This window comes from Mytilus californianus, unplaced genomic scaffold, assembly GCF_021869535.1.
Source record: "Mytilus californianus isolate M0D057914Y unplaced genomic scaffold, xbMytCali1.0.p SCAF_8, whole genome shotgun sequence".
Lineage (NCBI taxonomy): Eukaryota > Metazoa > Mollusca > Bivalvia > Mytilida > Mytilidae > Mytilus > Mytilus californianus.
The window spans coordinates 94,889,863-94,912,553 of record NW_026262734.1 but is presented as its reverse complement, the minus strand read 5'-3'; the positions used below and the strand labels follow the sequence as shown (position 1 = coordinate 94,912,553).

At 31.7% G+C, this 22,691-nt stretch overlaps 1 protein-coding gene across 1 annotated transcript in view; it reads right to left on the bottom strand.

Annotated features, from left to right (window-relative positions):
• The window catches only part of LOC127713052 (clustered mitochondria protein homolog), a 44,721-nt gene extending 22,097 nt beyond the window's left edge, over positions 1 to 22,624 (bottom strand). Inside the window, exons 1-16 of the mRNA XM_052219650.1 lie at positions 22,464 to 22,624; positions 13,831 to 14,069; positions 8,739 to 8,910; positions 8,178 to 8,321; positions 7,406 to 7,518; positions 7,052 to 7,121; positions 6,318 to 6,402; positions 5,562 to 5,640; positions 5,194 to 5,344; positions 4,654 to 4,790; positions 3,988 to 4,079; positions 3,157 to 3,259; positions 2,796 to 2,916; positions 2,104 to 2,195; positions 1,715 to 1,755; positions 378 to 432 (exon numbers count right to left, since the gene is read on the bottom strand). Coding sequence (XP_052075610.1) covers positions 378 to 432; positions 1,715 to 1,755; positions 2,104 to 2,195; positions 2,796 to 2,916; positions 3,157 to 3,259; positions 3,988 to 4,079; positions 4,654 to 4,790; positions 5,194 to 5,344; positions 5,562 to 5,640; positions 6,318 to 6,402; positions 7,052 to 7,121; positions 7,406 to 7,518; positions 8,178 to 8,321; positions 8,739 to 8,910; positions 13,831 to 14,069; positions 22,464 to 22,569 — 1,800 coding nt within the window. The 5' untranslated portion in view covers positions 22,570 to 22,624. The remainder of the gene's footprint in view (positions 1 to 377; positions 433 to 1,714; positions 1,756 to 2,103; positions 2,196 to 2,795; positions 2,917 to 3,156; positions 3,260 to 3,987; positions 4,080 to 4,653; positions 4,791 to 5,193; positions 5,345 to 5,561; positions 5,641 to 6,317; positions 6,403 to 7,051; positions 7,122 to 7,405; positions 7,519 to 8,177; positions 8,322 to 8,738; positions 8,911 to 13,830; positions 14,070 to 22,463) is intronic.
• Between the last annotated feature and the right edge of the window lie 67 nt (positions 22,625 to 22,691).

Sequence of the window (22,691 nt, the reverse complement as noted above, 5' to 3'; positions counted from 1 at the left end):
ATACCCTGCTCGCACTATATTTCTATGTTAAGTAATTTGTGAAATCAGGGTCAAAACCACAAATTGGCATGTAATTTTTAAAGTTCATATCGTGATGAACATGTACACAAGTTTGACCACAATTTATGGTTAACTACCTTACACCCAAACTTTGACCCGACACAGAAAGGACAAAAAGTCAACAGAAGGACAAGGACACAGACTGAAAAACATTACTATTGAAGGCAAGGCTTAAAAATACTGGTAAAAAGTGTATTCAGATCACCTACTCTGGAAATATCCTTACTGATTCTACTGAAGGAATACTGAACAACATAATACAAATGTGTTGGTAGTTATTGGGAACAATAAATTTATATGTCATAGTTAATACAAACCTTGCACTCTAGTGATGAATATAACTCTACTGCCTCACTTTTTTCATTCAACACACTGCAAGTATAAAAATAAGTTGATTTAAAATCAGAAGTCAAACAAAAATCATGGCTGTCCTATTCCAGGAGTATTCTATTCATATTTGAATCATTTTTTAAAATTTATTTTGCCTTGCAATTTATCAACTTTCTAGTGGTTTTTACAACTCTTTTTGGTAAGATTTTCCTTTGTGAACATTCTATTTAGTATAAAATTTTCTCTTGCAGTATGCAAATACACACATTAAAGTACCGTAGAAAGGCTTGTATAGTCCGCGGTTTTATTCTCCAAAATTGGACCTTCCAGACGGGGTGCGGACTATAGAGTACAATAAGCAAGAAATAAGAGAAAAATTTCAATTTCGCGGTCGAGGTGGTTTGTTTACGTTCCGCCATCTTTGTTATTTCTATTGTAGAGGGCGCTCTTATCATTTTCAAACTAATAATTTTAACTCATCCATATTAATAAGTTATTTCTATTCAATATCAAATTAATACTGATAAATATAAAAACTAAACCTTTCATTACAAATTTCTCGTTTCTTTTCAATGCATTGGTTGAAATAAACTGGTATCTGCTCGATTGAAACGATACAAACATAGTGAAAAAGACAACCGTAAACCAGCTTAGAATTTGTAAACTACAAAACGAAATCGGTTATTGTTCGTTCCGTTTTGGTGTTTCATACTGACTAATATGGTTTGTATTAGCTTAAGACCCTTCAAACATTAATGTGATAGATATATTAAAGACTGTTTTACAAAAGGATGGAACTGTTTTGCTTTCAAAGTCGTATTATAGTGATATCTGTTATGTACGGATTTCGACTCTCACCGGTTAATTTCTTCTTTTACACGTGCTTTTTAAACTTCCTGTTTAAACATACACAAGTTTCTAAATTGTTTTTTAAGTGAATTAAACTTATTTTAACAATCATGAAGCGTTCTAGAATCATTAACAAGCAGTTTCAGCTTCTGTTTGATGATGGAAAACAGGTTTTTCCAAGAAAATACCGCAAACGACCGCACAGGATTTGAAATTACCGGAGTTTCATTAGACCTTTTCTAACAGTTACAAAAAGTTTTTTTTCCTAAAATTTCGTGGGGAGAAGGGGGTGCGGACTATGTACCACTGCGAACTATACAAGCCTTTCTACGGTATACCATTTTTTTCAACATTCAAATGTAAGTAAATAGAACATCTATAATCAACACAATGATTTTACATAGTCTGACAAAATATTTACTTAATACTTAATAAACTTATCAATATATTCTAACAAAATGTAATCAAAACTCACTTGTGAGGTCTGATTTTTAATTGACTAGATGTTTTCTTCAACTGAAAAGAGAACAGATAATCTGTAAGCTATAGTTGGTAAGTGAACAAATCTAACCTTTTTTTTGATTGAAATAAGGCAACACTTTTAAGAATAACAAGATTCACAGGCATCACTGTTGTTAATCAATCATTTAAATGTAGCTTATTGATAGTACTGAATTTGTAAATATATTTTCAGGACTAGTATTCACAAATTTTAACTTGATAGTCAATATGTAAGAGCAGAACAAACAAAACAATTGTAATTGTAAATAATGCCCTGGCATTGAATTTCAAACCTTCATGTTTTGATATTGTTCAAATCCAATGCAACATTATCAAGCACAGAGTGGATATAGAAATACCTACCAGTTCTTTATATTTGTCATTGGTTACGACAGTTTTACCAAAGTCTATAGATCCATAAACCACAGATTGTTCTTGTTCTCGCTCTAAAATACCTGTCAAAGAGAGTCAACACTATAGCATACTATTTCATGGTTTCTTTAGAAAATGTTTATACAGGGTATAAGTCGTAAGTTTGTAGTATTGAGAAATATTTGTGGATTGTTTTACTTATAATTTGTATCTTAAGTTAGTGTGATCATACAGTTTCACCCTGGAAACATAAAATCAAACATTAATACATTTTTAATATATATCTGGGAATGGTAACTTTATCATCATCATTATATCAAATGGCCACTGACTACACTAACAAGACATCACAGCTAAAGGTAAAGTAACATTAGAGCCTCTTTTTCATCAGTTTTTTTAGGTAGGGGTACTGTTTTAAGTTGAAATATATGAACACAACATTCCTTTGCACATATCTGTACAGTTTCTCATATCATCAAAATCTGAAGCACTTAATACTACAGATTATCCTTTGAATCGTTTTAATTTAATGTTCCGAAATTAAAAAAATTTCAGATCAAGGCTATTCCTGCATACAGTAAAAAGTGAAAATTGTCTTCAAACACACCAATACATTTTTTGTTGTAAGAAGCTAAGATGGACACATACAAGTACTATCTACAGCATATAGGGGAGATAACTACCTGGAATAATACTCTGAGCAGTGACTCTATAACCTCTGTAGTCCACAACAACAGTTCCCAGGGTGTAAAGTCCTTCATTATCAACACTGAAGTAAGCTCTCACTCCCTGCAAGTCGTTACCCTGAAAAACACAAAGTTAGCATAAATTTTAAATTATACATTATTTTCTGTTTAAGGGAGAAGGAAACCAGATTATAATACAGTGTTTTCAGGTTTTCTTTTGAAAAGAAGAAAATTATTCATTTTGTCAGTACAAAAGAATAATTATAGACTTATTATCTTTTGTGTTGTTTATATACTTAAATATACCTTATGATAATTAAGATTATTGTTAAAGTGTAATGTATAAATGAATACATACAGGAGCAGTATATGCAGCGGCATCACCACCAAAATCTTTGTAATGATCTCGGACATCAAATCCAAGACTGAAGAAAATATTGTTCCAGATAAACATCTGCATTCTGAAAAGTACAAATAACAAAAGTAAACAAAAGTATGCAAGAAATTAATGGAATTTAATACACAAGTTAAATTGGGCTATTCCAAAATTGTTTGTGGTTAAGTGGGGATGAAAGGCACTTACAGTGGGTAGTCACATTTTCCTTCAAATTTTATAAGGGCTATTCCAGAAAAAACTGTATGGGGGGGTTGGAAGGCACTTTATATTAATAATACATGGGTGATGGGTATCAGAGCAACTTTTCACACTATAATGCACTATGATTCTCAATTACAATTGTCTGGGTGGCGGGTTCTGACAAAAACTGCCTTCCAACCCCCCCCATACATTTTTTTCTGGAATAGCCCTAAGAATTATAAGTAAAACTAACAATCTATATTATAAGTTGTTGGGGTCTAAATTAAGTGCTTCCCATGCCTTTAAATCTGGAACAGCCCTAATAAAATTGCAATTTCTAATCTTTCATTGCATAATATTATGTAAAGAAAACACCACATAATTGTATTTCAGAAGTTTATCTTTTACATTTTATCTTGGATTGCTAAAGTTATTAACATTATAACCCATTTCTTTTTATATTCACATAAAAGATGGTCAACTTCAGTTTCCAAAATTTAAACCAAAGGAAACAGTCCTGATTATCAATCAATGCCCAATATTTCATTCAAAGTTAAAAATACAAAACATGATATTGACTTCTGTTACATTTTAAAATCTACCAAGACTTACTTAGCCTCTTCTCCAGGATTAATTGCCATGACATTACCATCTATAACAGCCGTAGCACCTCTGGTGGCAGCACCCACAAAGTCACTGTGAACCTAAAACATCAACATGTATTTGTGTAGTAGATAGACTATGAATTCTCAAAGTAGTTTTCCAGTAAAACCTGATCAATCAATAATGTATTGAAATTATTTACTTTTCCAAACTTATGTAAAAGCATTATACTCTTATCAAAACAAGAATGTGTCCATAGTACATGGATGCCCCACTCGCACTATCATTTTCTATGTTGAGTGGACCGTGAAATTGGGATCAAAACTCTAATTTGGCATTAAAATTAGAAAGATTATATCACAGGGAACATGTGTACTAAGTTTCAAGTTGATTGGACTTCAACTTCATCAAAAACTACCTTGACCAAAAACTTTAACCTGAAGCGGGACAGACGGACGGACCGACATACGGACAGACGAACGAAAAGACGCACAGACCAGAAAACATAATGTCCCTACTACTATTGGAGGTGGGGCATAAAAATAAACAATTGGGTCTTTTCATTTATAGAGTGTCTTCCCCGAGTATTACAGGAACTGAATAATAGTAACTGATTATAAAGGGGGTGGTTTTTTAAGTGTTAATTGAACAATATTGGGATTGTTTATTACTGACCTTAAATATTGCTCTTTCTCGTATAAGCCTCTCTGGAAGTGTTTTTCGAGGTAGTTCTCTAGTTGTTTGTATTTCTTCATTCCAATCTCTGGTCTGACCAGGAATATGCTCTTCATATCCTAATCTTGTGGAGAATGCTGTAAATAATGTAGATAATTAATATTTACATACTATAGAATTAAATCTTGTAGTTACATGCCCATTAGCCTGAGACTTGTAAAATTACTATCAGACCTGTAAGAATTTCTACTGCAAGCCAATAGAATCTATAAAATTTTCCTTAAAAATAAGTTTCTGGCCTGCAAAAATTTCTATCAATAGAATCAAAAATAGTGTTGGACCTGTGAGAATTTCTATTACAGGCCAATAGAAACTACAAAATTTTCCCAAAAATGAGTGTCTGGCCTACAAGAGTCACCTAAACTAATTATTACAATTTCCCCACCTTAGTTGTACGAGTAGGAAAAAGCAATACTTCTTTTGATATATTTGCTTACAAAAAGCAGGTGGTATAAAGGGTTTAAAAACAATAATACGAACCATCTTCAGCTCTGATATAATCTACACTATGCTCAGGCATGGGAGCCATCCAACTATATACTTGGTATGGTGTTGTCATTCTTTCAAAAGGATGTTTATTGGCCCTCTTCTTCAACAATATATTGAAATTCTTTTTGAAAGCTGGACTAATCTGAAAATACAATGTGGAGAATGCTTTATAACTTATAAATATCATTATTTTACCAGTAATCATATTTTTTAAAAATTATTATTGTACACAATGATGTATTAAAAATATTGATTGGCACAAATGGCATGATATACTCAACAGTATAGGGTGCTCATGCACAAATTTGTTAAAGAAAAAAAATGAAGAGTTTAAGACTAAATATTTGCTGTATACCAACCTGACTAAGGAGATCTATGAGAGAATGTGATAAATATTTCTGTTGAGCTGATCTTGGATTAAATTCGTCTTCTGTTGATCTGAAAGATTAAGAATGGAGAATATGCATTTCATATCATATAAAATGGTGCAAATTTTGTTACATATTATTTTTAAGTATAATTTCGATGGAGTTGATATGCTGTTTTATTCTGTGGGAAAAAAACTTTACCATGTTATGAATGAAATCAGGTGTTGACTTTATTGTCATATGCTTTCATCAAATCAGTTATCTAATAAGAATCAAAGTTATCTGCCTTGATAGACTTCACTTTGATTTTTCCAAACAGTTGGTCCCCAAAACAGGTCAATATTTAAGGAACCTTCAAAAAGAGGCTGTCTCTAGACTGTAAATGTACATTGTTGAGGACCTAAATCAATATGTTTCAACACCATAATAATTTAAGTATCATTTTGAATAATAACCACGTAAATTATTGAAAATCAATGAATTTAATATGCATAAAACATCTGACCGTTTAAACAACCAACAATCAATCAATGAAAGAGCACCATGTGTTAGTTTTCCAATTTTCTCACTCAACAACTTTCTGTGATTTTTTACAGTAAAAAATATAAATCTATATAACAGATATACTTGTCAATCCAATATAACACAAGATAAGCTATATCAAATATGGCTTGGATAGATTTTATAAGGGGTCAATTATTAAATGTGCAATTAAAAGTCATAATCTGTGCTTTGTCAATTACTTACTGATTTACATAAAATCCTCTAGTTGATGCAGTTATGTGGTACTTTTTTTCTTCTAATGTAAGAACATATAAATACAACAAATCACCTGAAAGAAAGAAAAGAAAACACTTTTTACAATGACATTGATACCAGTTTTCAAGAGGAAATAACATGAAACAGGGAAAAAAAACTTTTTAAACCATAACATTGATACAAGTTTTTAAGTGGAAAAAAACTAACTCTCGCACTAATTGAAGGTAAATGAAAATACAATTGGAAATTCAGGTTGAATTATCAAGTCTCAGGAAAAATGCAGCTATTTTCAATAAAACAAGCCTATTACAAGTACCTTTGACTATCATAAATATACACAAGTGAAAAAGAACACTATAGTCATATTTCCACTATGTATACTTTGTCGAGTTAAAAATTTACTTATCTTAATTTTTCTAACATGTGTTTACTAATTATACTGTATAAAAATCAAAATGACCTATTTAACCAATGGTGTCTAAAAGATGGTTCTTAATCCAAACAAGCATTCTTGCCCTTTCGCCCACGAGACCTGACTCTCACGTAAAATAAAGATAAAAAAAAACAGACTTTCATAGGCGGTATAAGTATATTTAAGCACATTCCGGTAAATACTCTCAAGGCTATAGTATATTAACACTGATGTGGAAGAGATGCAGTAGGTCCTATTGGACTTAAAATCCCCTCTAAACACTTTCAGAAGATAGTAAAATGTAACTTACCATGCATTTTTCTGTTGCCTGGTGGTGGGTTCCATCCACTATAAGTTAATACTTTAATACACTGTGGACCCTGAAAAAAAAAAAAAAAAAGTGTTATTGGATTTTCTTGTAGTTTATTTCCCCTTTCTTTACAAAGATACAATATTTTAAAATCAACATTGTGTCTACTTTCAGCATTTTTATAAATCTTGGATCTATGGAACTGTCCCCTAGAAATTTCAGGTTTATTTGTGTTTATTGCTTGTTGTTTTCATCCCACACAAAGGTCGATATGAATGTTTTCAACTCATTAAAAAATTTGAGAACAAAAGACAAAAAGACAAAAATAGTAAAACCATGTGACAAGTATCTAACCTTAAGTTCCTTGATATTTGGATGCAGAGGTAACAGGGGTCTTTCTTTACTATTTGGCATGATAAAATCTGGTGGTGTACAGTCAATAGATTCTGGCTTTGTTCGTTTCTTATCTGTAAACAGGACAACAGTAGATATAATCTAGTCACAAGTTGTGCAAATTATTTTTAAATATTTTTACTATAAATTTCGTGCACATTCTAGTAAAATAAAAAGTGTCTCAACAACCCCTTAAATTTATTTCTGTAATAGCATTAATTGAAGTTTGTACATTTGTGCATATCAATTCTACGTTTTTTTTGTAATGGAAACGATGGAATTTTCTCAATTTCCGACCTTAAATCTTTTATCAATTTTGACATGAATTTCAGGAACCTACATTTCTTATAACTTGTATGCAGAACTTTACAGAAATGTTGAGACATTAAAAAATTATGTCATTTTTTTCATTTTATTCTCAATTTTATGACAGTTGGTGCCATTTCACTTTATGAAAATTAACATGGAATCGGTATAAGAGTTTAACATATTAAACTCAAAGTATCATATCTCAATAACTTAACATCGGATCTCCTTAATATAAAGTGAACCTTCTTTCTTTTTTTAAGATCTTTCTTATAAATGACAGATCATTAAATATCAGTAAAGAGATATTTTGTTGCACCCGGTTTGTAATTCTATTAAAGTACAATCAGAACAGAACTTGACTCCTGGAGTACAATCTCCATGAAACATAAAGCAATTTCTAACTTGGCAGATATAATCTCCTTACCGAGAATGTCCCCAGATGTGACAACATTTAAGAAGGACATAGAATTACAGTCAACACCATTGTAAGCATCAGCTGGATCTATAGATTTAAGCAGATCTCTAATATGTCGGACATGGATTCTAGCTTCTCTTACTGTGTATGGCTCTAAAAGTTAAAAGGTTAAAATCAGTTATTTATTACATGTGATGAATACAATTTCAATTACTAGTACATTTTTACAACAACACCTATTTTCACTGAATACCCATTCCAAAAAAACTTCATGACATAAAAATTATATATTGTTCCTTAAATCATAAAAAAACAAACATAAAAAAACAAATGATAATCAGCAAATTTCTTAAATTGAGATGAATGGAATTTAAACCCATATTTTACATGCATAAATTTTCAATATATGTTCAACCAATAAAAACTTCAAATGGAACAGAAATTGAACCACTAAAAGCATTGATATTACATGTATTACATCTATTCAACAAATTTACATCACATCAGATACAATAATTTTCTGCTGAAAACTACAAAACATTATCAAAACCTTAAGGTTTGTTATAATACCTTCAACAACTTTGATGATGGATCCTTCCTTTAGACTTTCTATACTTTTCAGTTCAGCAAAATTATCCAGCGTGGTTCCGTCGAGCTGTATCGAGAAACATGTTCTGTGACAGGTATCTTCCCTGTCCATAAGAACTTGGTGGATTTCTTGTACCAGCTCCATAGAACTCACCTAGAAAATAAAACTGTCACGTCAGCACAATTTACTGTAAGAAACTTAATCGGACCATTCCATTTACAGGAAACCATGGATATAATAATCATTTGATTCATCAAATATTTTTATGATTTTAGAATATTTACAGATAACTTACAACAAACAATTGGGCTGTTTCACTGTTTAAAAAAAAACCAGCATTTAGAAATCCTTTTTTTATCAAACAAGATTAATATTTACTAGTGAAAGGATTGATTGGTGTTTAATGCCACTTTCAGCACTTTTGGCTATTTTGTGGTGCTCAATTTTTATTGGTGGAGGAAGGGAGAGTGCCAGGACTTACGAAAGGAGATATGGTATTTACGTCAGCGAGACAACAAACCAACAACACAAGAAAACTAATAGGTTTCTTATTTACTTATTCTACGGGTTCATGACCTTGAAACTATCTATTACTTTTACACATACAAATATGCCAATGCTAACTATCCAAGGCTTTAATCATGTACACAGAATAGGGTTTTACAGACAAAGTAAGTTTTATAATTGGGCCAAACAAAAATATGTGGTGTTATTGCTTATGAAGATGAGGACCAGATTGTAACCAGTAAGAAAAACAATGCAACTCTACTTCCAGATGGATAGTACTAAAGCATAAAATAGAAAATAATAATTTTGTAGTTACCAATCATCTGAATTTTGGAGCACTGATCCTTAAACAATTTTATGAGGATTTCTTTAAAAAAACTTTTCCCAACATCAGTTGTTGTAACTGCTAACTTATTTTTAATAGCTAAATACGTAACAGAATTGATAAAAATAAAAATAGATTGTAAAGGGAAGATGAGCCATTTACATAGTATTCTAATATATGGGAAACAGACTTAGTTATAAACAATATTTTCCTGATTGTGAATTAGAAAAAAACATCTAGACATACAATTTTATGAAGGAAACCCTTAACACACACATTTTCTTTGGCCTTGATTTAAATTTCTCAAAAGCATTTTAACATAAAGAATTTTTTCTTCTAAGCATCTTGATTTGATATAAAATACTGTTTTTTTTATAATGTTGTATTTTTATATATATGTATAATATATATATATATGATATAGCAAACCAGCTAGCTAGTTACAAATTAGAAAAACTTCTTTAACACTTTTCTTCATTTCTCATCAAAAAGAGTGCAAAGGTTAACTAAACACAGTTATCAGTAAAGTGATTCAACAGACTGATAATATCAGCTTCACAGAATACTTTGTTAGGGTCATTATCTATAACAGGTAAACAAAATTCAGGCCGCAATTAAAAAAATCTTTGTTTCCCCACACCCCTACCCAGATTTATACTAGTGGGTAGGTAGGTAAGTGTTGTTTTTTTTTGAAAATGTATTTGTCAGACATATAGAAAACCTAATGCCTGAAAAATTGTTAACTACACTCAGAGTACTCCTTTTTGCTGTTGATGCTATTCATCATCAAGCTTTGTGTTCACTTTGGCTGTGAATTGTACCCTGTTATTGATAAGCAGCATTGTACATTTTGATAACTACTGTATTGCATACAAAACATTCTCATTTCTGACTGTATAATTGTGCAGTTTTTGTGTAGCAGTAACATGATGAGAGGTAATTCTGTCTCTCCATTTGCATGATTGACCATACCTGTCCACTGAAAATGAAAATGCAGGCCATGACCTGCATTGAAGAAGAATATCTCAGGTCATAACACGTACAAACTTTTTTCAGCTGAATTTAAGTATTTAGGAGATATCTTTTATATTTTAAATTGAACTGTAATAATTCAAAGCTTTAATTTTATTTTTTCCTTGCTTTTACTCAGAGCTCTAGCATTTTAAATATTGATCATTGAAGTATTAATTTATTATACTTGATCCATTCAAGGCATACCCCCCTTTATTTTTTTTTCATTCACTATTTTAAATCATATGCTTCATAGTTTGCTATTGCTAAGTAATACTTATGAGCTTTACTATATTTGATTTATAACTACTATTAGGGGGTGTTTAACGACCTCAACTTTCCAATAGGGTCTTGCATGGTCAGTCACTTGAAAGATGATTATATTAGTTGATACAATTTAAAATCTAAGCATTCAAAGGAAGTAGAGATGAAAAAAATAAATTGTCATAAGAAAATTAAAATCATTTAAGTAATATTCTTATATATCTTTGCATTCGATTTGCCTTAGTTTTAATCTTTTAACAAGGTAATAGGTGTTAATTAACAGTGTGTTTGACACCAAACTGTCAAGTAAAGCCATGCACTTTATGGGTCACTTAATTTGACAGCTAGTTGAACTTCCTGTCCAGGAAGAATTATGAATTTGCCGAAATTTCAAAGGAAAATCAGTTATGAAATCTAAAAAGTCTCAAGGCACAAGAATGATAGTTGACAGGTATGCCATTGATGTTGATCAATCGGAACTACTCAGCTCTTTTCAATATTTGTTTAGCGGAAACGACTGAGCAGTTCCGATTAGACACAGACATGCATTAAATAAGAAGTCGAATCCGGATTGCTATTTTCGGAAATCAGATGAAAAAAAAAAGTTTTGGCTCCTGTCAGAATTTCTCTATTCATGGTGGTTTCCAAATTAATAAGCAAAACTTGCATTTTACCCCTATGTTCCATTTTTAGCCATGGTGGCCATCTTGGTTGACAGGCAGTGTCATCAGACACAGTTTTTGAACTAGAAAGTCCAATAATGATTGTGGCAAAATTTGGTTAAATTTGGCCCAGTAGTTTGAACTAGAAAGCCCAATAATGATTGTGGCAAAATTTGGTTAAATTTGGCCCAGTAGTTTCAGAAGAGAAGATTATTGTAAAAGTTAACAGAAGACAACAATGATATAGACACCAAGTAATGGGAAAAGCTAAAAACTAATAACATTGTCACTTTGTTCATTGAGAAATTAAAAACGGAGTAAGTTCTAGAAAACATGGTAAAGTGGTATGTCTAATACAAGAACTGGACATAGTAAAAGAACGATCATTAAAAAAAAAATCCAACCTAAACACACACATTTGTTTTTTTGCCTAAATTCAATTTTTTCAACAGGATTAAACAAAATGGATTTTTATCTTAAAATAACAACGGTCTAGTCAAAACACTGTATTTACTTTTTAATTCATCCAACAATCCTTCTGGTTAGTTACAAAATAGAAAACTTTGTTAACACTTTTCTTCACTTTTTCATCAAAAAGAGTGCAAAGGTTAACTAAACACAGTTATCAGTAAAGTGATTGATCAGACTGATAATATCAACTTGACAGAATACTTTGTTAGGGTCACTATCTATAACAGGTAAACACTATTCCACAAGAGGTCACATAACATTTTCGTATGAAGTGACTTGTAAACTGACGTAAACTACTAACGAAGTCTGATACTGGACAAATTTATGGAAACTATTGTGGATTCACTTATTTTCGTGGGTACCAATTTTTTGTGGATTGAGAAAAAATAGTATTTTCATGGATATTTGATTTCATGAATTTGCCAAAGTATGCATACAAGCATATAGAAAACATGTACTTTGTTCAACATTTAAATTCATGCTTCCATTTAAACACAAAATCCACGGAAACTTGTATCCCGTGAATAATAATGAATCCACAGTATTGTGTTATACTCATAGAAAACTCAGCTATTTGCTATAATGTTACTGAATGAATGAAATACAAATTTTTAAACTTTGTTATATAAAATATGTAAACATGGTTAATGAATTTGAATTGCAACCAATGAACAATTTCAAATAATTTGATCATGTTGATTGACCCATCTGATGTCTTTTCTAAATAAAATTACCTCATTTTTTTACCAGGGTAGTGAATGACATTTTAACAGTTTAATTTGGTTAAATAAACAATTACATAAGTACTCTTGATAACAAATTATGACCCAGGATCCTGACTCGACATATTATTCTCACTAAGCATCTTATTAAACGTCATTCCTCTTTATTTATAAAGATGGCTTACACCGCTGGGGACCACATAATACCTAAAATCATTGACTAAACATCACCATGGATTAAATAAAAAATGTTTGATGTAGTATACGGGACTAAAAAGTGAAGAGGGGTTAGCAATTAAAAACCCACTCTATTTCATAAGTAAATGCTTGAATGAATTGAAAAAAAAATAATCGGAATTAAAACATGTGACCTCAAGTTAATCAGGATTAAAGCAAGAATAACTGAATATCCAGTTAAGCTGGTGGTTTATATATCTTATGTTAATCTTTTTTTAAAGATACGACCTTACATATGTGTCTGGACGAAATTGTTTGTGATTTATTATAGCATATCAGGGTAATCCATGAAATAATTTATTTCCTATAGTTTTATACCTGTATTAGATTTTGTATTCACATGTACGCAGGTTTATTTTTTTTTAAATTTACATCTGTTGTGTCAAACTGTTTATCAAAATGTTGTATTTCACATAAAACAGAGTTCACAAAAAGTGGTGGTCCAAGGATTTAACCACCCAAATTTTGCAAAGGACTGACAAAATTTTGGTATTTTGCAATAGAAATAATAGTGAGGACCAGCAGATTTTCTCCCAGGACCACCAGGGGAAAACAAGATTTCACAACTCTGCATAAAATGCTCAAAAGAGCTTTTCTTCTATAAAAGCCCTTGTCCAGTGGTCTTGTTCTACAACAATGAGGCTTGATCAAATAAATTGCAAGATCTTTCCTTCCTTTTTTCCTCTTTACTTTATATTTGTGCCATTGGTCATTTTCATCAGAATCTTTAATTTCTTAATTCTATCATTTTTTTTAATGTTACCATTAGAAAACAAGATAAAGCATGGTTGCCAACCTCAATTAAAAATTTGGCAGAAAATCTAGAAATCATTTTTATAATAAACCTTATGCTATATACACCATGAATACTTACTGGTAATTCTATTCTTTCGCTCATCCCTGGGACAACTATTTTGACATTAAATCCAGTATCTTGAATCAGAACCATCTCTTGTTCTTCTTTCTTTGTATCATCCTCTGCATCTTTCTCTGTTTTTTCTTCTTTGTCTTTGACCGGGCTTTCGTCTCCTGATGAAGAAGAGGACGTGGACTCATCACTTAGACCATTCATCACAGGACTACTTGGAGCCTGATCACTGTCTGTAGTTTTTCCTACAATAGTATAAGACCAATATATATGTAGTAGAGAATTGATAAGAAGTAGTGGATTCGTAAACGATAATCAACGAGCGATTTTAGTCGCAAGTTGATTATCGTTTCCGAATCCACTACTTCTTATCAATTCTCTAGCTTAACCTATTTCTAGTAAAACGACTGTCTGTTTTATGTTTTGACAATGAATCAACGGAATTTCATAAAAATAATTTCGTATTTTGTCTTTTTTATTCTATAATAGCTGGAAATGATTATATCCACACGGTTCACGTCTATATTTAAGTTAACATAAGTTTAATATAACTTAAATGGGTTGTTAGCTCCCCTTTTTATTACCAGATTTCATACTTGTATATTTTATATTTCATTTAATGCTTTATCATTACAAAGTATTTTAATTATATAGATTTTGGTATTTATGATTTATTCAAAAAGACATATATAAAATACAGAATTTATTGACCTTTTTTTGAATAGTTAAAAAATTGTAATTACCAAAATTTAGAAACCTTTGAAATTTACATATATAGCTTTTAGCAATCTGTTAATGTTTACAGCTGATTAAATATTGTCTACAATTTAACCGTACTAAGTCAAATACATATATTTAGCGTAGTTGCCATAATACTACAATTTCATGATGTAGTAGAGAATTGATAAGAAGTAGTGGATTCGTAAACGATAATCAACGAGCGACTTTAGTCGCAAGTTGATTATCGTTTCCGAATCCACTACTTCTTATCAATTCTCTAGCTTAACCCATTTCTAGTAAAACGACTGTCTGTTTTATGTTTTGACAATGAATCAACGGAATTTCATAAAAATAATTTCGTATTTTGTCTTTTTTATTTTATAATAGCTGGAAATGATTATATCCACACGGTTCACGTCTATATTTAAGTTAACATATGTTTAATATAACTTAGATGGGTTGTTAGCTCCCCTTTTTATTACCAGATTTCATACTTGTATATTTATATTTCATTTAATGCTTTATCATTACAAAGTATTTAAATTATATAGATTTTGGTATTTATGATTTATTCAAAAAGACATATATAAATATACAGAATTTATTTATCTTTTTTTGAATAGTTAAAAAATTGTAATTACCAAAATTTAGAAACCTTTGAAATTTACATATATAGTATTTAGCAATCTGCTATTGTTGACAGCTGATTAAGGATTGTCTACAATTTAACCGTACTAAGTCAAATACATATATTTAGCGTAGTTGCCATAATACTACAATTTCATGATGCTCCAGTTAATGATGCTTTCCGAAATAAATAAAATAATTGCTTAAGGTCTTTTTTGAACAATTATACATGAATTTTGTTTAAACTGTTTCCCTTTCATTAAGTTTAGATTATTTTTAACGTTATTACATTTGGCATCCATCGTAAACCAGTCAATAAACTAGTATTATCTGTGGTACGCATTCTGAATCTCCAGCAGAATTGCTCTTGCTACAGATGTACAATGTATAATTATGTAAATTTTCTACTTTTACATTCAAGCTGTTCGTAGCCGTGATCGTCTAGTCGTGGTACCGAAAAACATAACTGTGACATTAACAGTGCCAAGTTCAAACCTTGTACCCGAATTGAAATGTTTTCATTGTAATTTTTTTCTCAACAAAACTATTGTTTTAATATTAGAGGTATTATATACTTCATTTTCATTTAAAGGCGATGATTTTGTTTCTGGTTTTACAATCAAAGAAGTAGTTTTACGGTCGTAGCTTATATATCACACTTTATTCAAATTAGAGTCCGTTCAATGTTGACGTGATGTATATTTGGACCATTTATAATCAAAGAAAGAAAAAAATATTGATAGTACGATATCATTATAAGACTAAAACCATAAGTAAGTATTTGCTATGTTAAAAAGAAAAAGTCCTTGTACGTTAAAAGTGACAAGTGTAATGGGCATATGAATGTTTATTTTATCAAGGAATTGCACTAATATAGACAATTCCTTGATTCTCTAGTGTTTAGAACTAGTGTGTAATAGCCACAATCGTATAAAGACCCATCGGTTCATTATAACGATGTTGAAAATCGACCAATGTTCAAACCTGACATCGTGAATAAACTCTGTTTTAAGATATTTCCATACTGCTATATAACTATAATCAAGAACGTTCAAATGTAGAACATAATACTCCTTAAAAAATAACGCCCAAAATAAAACAATTTAAATAAATTTGAAAAGAACATGAACAAATCCAGACATAGTATATATATTTTATTAGATAACAAAAGCGAATTATCTCTGAGACAGACATACAGTTTATTGACATGTATTGACAGTTGTGCGCTTTATGAGTGTTATTTAAATATTGATTTATGTCAGCACTCGTGGTATAGTGGTATCATGCATAGACTGAAGACTCTACTGATTATGAAGAAAATACGCGCGAGTTCGAACCCTTCATATGCCACTCGTTTTTGAGAGGATACAAATCGCAAGATAAAAGTTTAAAGTTATAAAACAAGTTATCTTAAGTTAACGAAGTGGTCAGTGGATTCTTAAAAAATAATCTACTGTAATAACAATAGACTGACGTCAGAGAAATGGGTTAAATATATAGAATTGACATTCTAAACAGTAAAAATCAAAGAGCTTGAAAGTACTTTCAGGAAAGACTGTTTTCAAAACCAATTACCATGTGCAACCTATAGTAAAAATCTTTAATGGTATTGTGCCAGTCCAGGATCAGACTAATGCTTGATTGATGTGTTTAATGTTCAGTGGCAAATATTTCATGCAAATTCAGGACAAGAATTAACCAAAATCAAATTAGTACTAGTTTAGAACTGCAAGCTGTGTTTGGATAAAGGGTGAATTTTAAACTCATCCCACCCCAAATAAGGGTACATATGAGAAAGGCAGAAAGGAGTACTGTAGATTCAATACGGCCCAACAATTGACCATTGCTAGTCCAAAGTTCAAATTTGTTTTAAAAAAATGACTAGATAGAAAAAATGTGGTATTTCTACAAATTTATGTATCAGCTTTCTTTTATTGATGTCACATCTAACATTCTTTTCAACTTCCTATCATATTCAATGAAAATAGATCAATTAACATTCGTTTTCTGGACAAGCAACATATAGTGCATGCATCCACAAAAAATGTCTTGTAACATTATGTTGGTTTTATCAAATAACATCAGACTTGAATATAATGTTTGTCATGTTTGTCAAAACCCTTAGCTCTATAATTGATTGATTGTTGGGTACTTTATGCCTGTTCAGGACTAGAACAAATCAACAATAAGTAGGCCTTATAATAGAGGCCTTCCAGAATGAAGATGGGAGAAAATTGGACTGCCACTGGAAAATGAGGGTATATTGGATAAAGACAGAAATTTTGCCTTGCAACAGGCCACCTATGGACCCCTCCAAGAGTTGTTGCAAGTGTTCCTAATGTGAAGAGAGCATGGTATTCTCTTTACAAAAAGAAATTTGTGTCAACATCCCAATTGTGACAGGACGTGGCTGCATACTTGTACATCCAGCATAGCCAAACGGACACCCCATTTTGGCGAGAGTTTTATTGCCAGTTAGAAGGAGACCAAAGTGACAATATCACTATTCCTCAGTCACCCTTGGTGAAAAAAAGGGGGGGGGGGGGGGGGGGGGTTGAGCTCTGTTTCCTAGGCACAAACTGAAATCCAGGAGATTTTTTCAAATTTCACAAAATTATCTATTTTGGCCACTTTGGAATGTAAATATCAAATGTTTCATTGTACAAAAATTTATCCTTTTTAACTTTTTCACATGTTTATTCAGATGATTCATCAACTTGCAATAATGGAATTGATATTTGGGGTCAAATAAGGCCCTGACCTCTCTCTTAGGCCTTGCAACAAGCCATCTACAGACCCCTTAAACTGGTTCAAAAACATGTTGAAAACGATCCATTGGGGTTTCATTATAAATCAAAATGATTATGATTGAGGGAGATACAGAGCAGATGAATGAGGGAGATACAGAGCAGATGAATGAGGGAGATACAGAGCAGATGAACAGATTGGAAAACATACAGATACTGACACCTTCTTTCTTCCACGAACATAAAATGCCAAAGTTGCAAAATAGTAAAGGTGTCATGGTGCACAATAGTTTTGCGCATTCTTGTTTTTTTTTTCAAGGAAATATTTTTTTTTTTCTAAAAATCATAATTGGTGAAGCACATTTGTCCCTATTAATCCTGTCCCTGCTCATTGCAGACAGGAATAAATGTGATATTTACAATCACTTTTCATTGTCAGTGTACACAATAACATGGGGGAAGCTGGATACAATATACTTGAAGTCCTTGTATGACATAAATCCTGATCAAATGGTATTTTTCAATCTAAATCCTGGTCACTTAAAAAACTAAAAGTACATCCTATCAAATATTATCTGTAATAATACAATGAAAAGTATACAAGTTAAAAGTCTGTTTTTATTTATAAGGAAATTTACATAAACTTTATCAACTTTTGATTGCCATCATAATTCGCACCCTTCAATCTATTAAGTTAATATCCTGTTGTACAATTAATTAACAGTGTATTTAACTTTTAAAGTACAAAACATGCAAAATGTACAAAAATTTATATATTATATAAGTCATTTTGTCATTTTTTTTAAAACCTTTAAGGAGTAACTAGCAGCAAAATAATTGTAAATTGTGGGGTTTTGTTTGGTAAAAACTGAAACATACACAAAAAGAAGAATTCAAATGGTAAAAAAATCTACAATGTTACAAAAAAATCAGATAACATGTTACAATTTCCATGACATAAATCGTACGAACAAAACCAAAATTGTCAAGTTTCACAAGAAAACAATTAATTCATCACCTATCTTGTGGGATCATCTCTAAAATCACAAGCGACAAATTTTACCACCAAACTTCTGTGTCTGGCTCGTTACATTAAACAATGACCATATTTTGGAAATCCGTTACATTCCACCGATAACATAATTGTCCCATTAAATCTTTTGTACGATATTGTATTGTGAGCTTCACACCTGTAATTAACCGGCCATCATGCGAGAATTTTATAGCATTTTAAATGAAATACAATATAGTAAGTCACAACAGGTGTGTGCTATATGTAAGATACATTGTTACAAATCGAGTACAAAAAACATTTCTTAAGTTCTATTTCAGTCTGCTTGATGCATGTGAATTAAACTTATACATATCAGTATCCTTAAAAGTTCTCCAACTCTTCCTAAAATATTTGATACCAGCGAAAAAATGACTGCTTTTCAGTTTTATTGAGCTGAATCCTCTGTAACATGTGTAACCCTGATTTCAAAATTAGACAAGTCCATTTGATTGATCAATTGGTGTTTAGCACCACTTTCAGCATTATTGTGCTATTTTGTGACCGCCAGTTTTTATTGGTGGAAAAAGCTGGAGTGCTCAGAGAACCACCAACCTTCGGTAGCAAAACTGACAATCCTAGCCAATTAAGATTGGAGTCGAATGCACCAGCCACGGGTGAGATTCAAGATTCACAACCTCATGCAGTGTTGACAGACTAGTGAAGCAGTAGTTAGACTACTTGGCCATTCAACCACTGAGGCCTCCAAGTCCATTTGAACTCAGCTGGTTAATAACTTTTATCTCATTAATTGTGGGCTTGCCTTTTCTACTATAACCATGACATTTTACCCAGCTTCAACTTGATGATAATAGAAAAACAAAGGATATGGGGTATCCATCCAGGACACAAAATCAGTACATGCACAGCAAAAAAGCACACAAAAAGCAAAGGAACAGTACTTTTACTACATGTCTGTTTAAATACATGTTTCTAAGGACACAGTATTAACTAGATCCATGCATGATATTTTCATTTTGACAATCTGTGCAGAAACATGCAAGATTTTTAAATGAATCAAAAATGATAACACAGTGTGATCTTTGCATCTAAATTCAATACATCTTTCAGTAAACAACCTCTCACAAGTTCAGAGTTTGGGAAGCACACCTCTTCAACATGTGCAACAGTTAAAACCACAGGCGCTTGTCTGACAAAAAATACATTTTCATATCACCAGATAGGAATAAATATTAAAAAAATTTTCATTACAAATTATTGATATCTTCAGTGAAATTTATCAAGCAAGTAAGCAATATTTTTTTACTGTCCAGTAAACCATCAAGCACCTTTCTAAACTCCCCAGGGATATTGAACAGATCATTGACAGCTATATCCTGTATATATGGAAAATATATGTTTCGAGTTCAAAATACACAAGTCCATCATGTGATGTTGATTTTGATACATGTTATTTAATAGCCTCCTTCAATTATAAGTTTTATCATTTGACTCATTTTTACCCAGTTGTAAAGCATACCTGCTTTATAATTATATGAAACAGGCCAATTGTCAAGAGTATTAGTGTCTTACCAAGGTGGAGATAAAAAGTCAATCATTGTACTTATCATCTTCCCTAGCCAAGGGTTACGATCTGACCCGCTCCTCTTCACCCTTGGCAGATTAAGTTAGAATTTGGGATCCATGAGGCAATAATTTCCATTGGTCTCAGTTGTAAGTAGCTACATCCAATCAAAAGGCGCTTTTAAGATGATCATGCATAAATGTGGAAAATGTAAAACAATTGCCACATGCAGATTGTATAATGTGTCTTCACCCCAAAAACATAAGACAATATTAAGTGACACTTTTAAAGTTCTTCATAAAATCGAAGTTTTTCAAATGGGTATCTTCCTCTGGCAAATGTTGGAAGGTCAACGTATATACACATTTTCTCTTTCAGGAAATTTGTAAACACTGGACACGGCCATTTTTACACTTCCGAACTAAAGAGTATTAAGTGCTGTCATTGGTCGGCATGGGCATGACTTCTTTTTGTCGCTAGATGGCACTACGCTGTATACACAAATTCTGTCTTAATCAGCCAAGGGTGAAGAGGAGCAGAACGGATTGTACCCCTTGGCTAGCGAATACGAGTACATATGTGACCTTCAACCACATCTTGACTTGACCAAAACAATTTTAACAACATAAGGTGTCGATACAATATTCTATGTATGTCCCAAGTCTATGAAAGTTACATAATTGGAAAGAAACAATCAACAAGTACAGCGGCCATTCAGTAACCTATAATTGTTAACATCTTCGTCCTTTGGTCTCATTTGCGATCATACCACATCTCAGTACTTTTATAAACATGATAAAGATCTACTATCAACACCAAGTTCTCCAAAAAACAAAAATGCAAACGTTAAAATATGGCATCAGACAACTACTAAGGACATGAAGGAGAATGCTGACTAGGGATGAATATGCAGCGGGGTTCAGGGGCGGATCCAGGATTTTCGAAGGAGGGGCTTAATTGCAGAAAACAGAATCCATGTTATGATGTATATAAAACTTTTGGATGATTTTATGCTAAAAAATGACAAATTTTCCAACTAAGGGTGGGGGAGCTTATGCCCGCCCCTGGGGTTATAGTTGTTGATATTTTTTTTAAATCTCATATTTTTTTTAGATCTAACCCTCCCCAATATAAATAACTGCAATGTTGACACTCTGACACTGGCAGTTGCATAATAGTGGATCAACATTGACAAATTAAAAAAATAAGTTGCAAATTGTGTTTATTATTTTCTAGAATATTGAATTGCATTATTGCAAGTAATAATGTTTATAAAAAAAACATGAGTCTATTTACCTGTATTTGAAAACTTAACAACCCAATGGACACCCCACTCATTTGAAAGCACATGGTAAATTTCATCATAAATAAATATTTTTTTATCAATGAAAAATGTTGCACTTATTACAACACTGAATCTAACAGATGGTTTAAGAATAAAACAAACAAATTTACAATAATTTTGTTTCTTCTACATTCAATTTTAGCTAAAGACTGATTGACCTAGGTTATCAGCTGTTTACGGAAATGGGGTCACCAGTGGGGAGTAAATAGTTTTCGACCCTTACGACCTTGAACATAACCACACAAAACAATGAACGTCTACTGCACTTAATTGTGTTTTGCATGTGTTAACAATTATAAACAAACTAAGACTTCAATGTTCCAGACTGCAATACCAAATTCATTCGACTGATTTTGGAAATTACATAAAAAGTTTCATAATGCTCAGAAAAAGGGGGAGGCAACTTTCTGACAGTCGGTTTCGATATTTGCGTCGTCAATACCGGAGTGGTACCAAATAAAAAAGATACCAGAAAGAACAGATCTAAGAAATATCAACAAACCAAACTTGCTGTGAATGTTTTTAAATACAAATCGACAATAAATAGGAACGTTTTACACATGCGTCGTCTGCCCTTGATGTCACTTCTCCATTTCAACTGTTTTAAATTTGCGATTTTCTTACCGTGTCCGTTAATAACTCTTTCTTTGTTTGGTTCCATTACTCTTTTTCTTTCTTGTGCACTATCAACATTATTTTCTCCATCCGTAACATCCGATATTCCAGCCATCAATCTACGATTTTACAACCTCAACACGTGTGTTCAGTAGCAACTGTGTTCTATATTTGGAACTTATAATCTCTAAATTAAAAGGTGACTTTGAAATCAACAAAATTGTATTACATCACAGA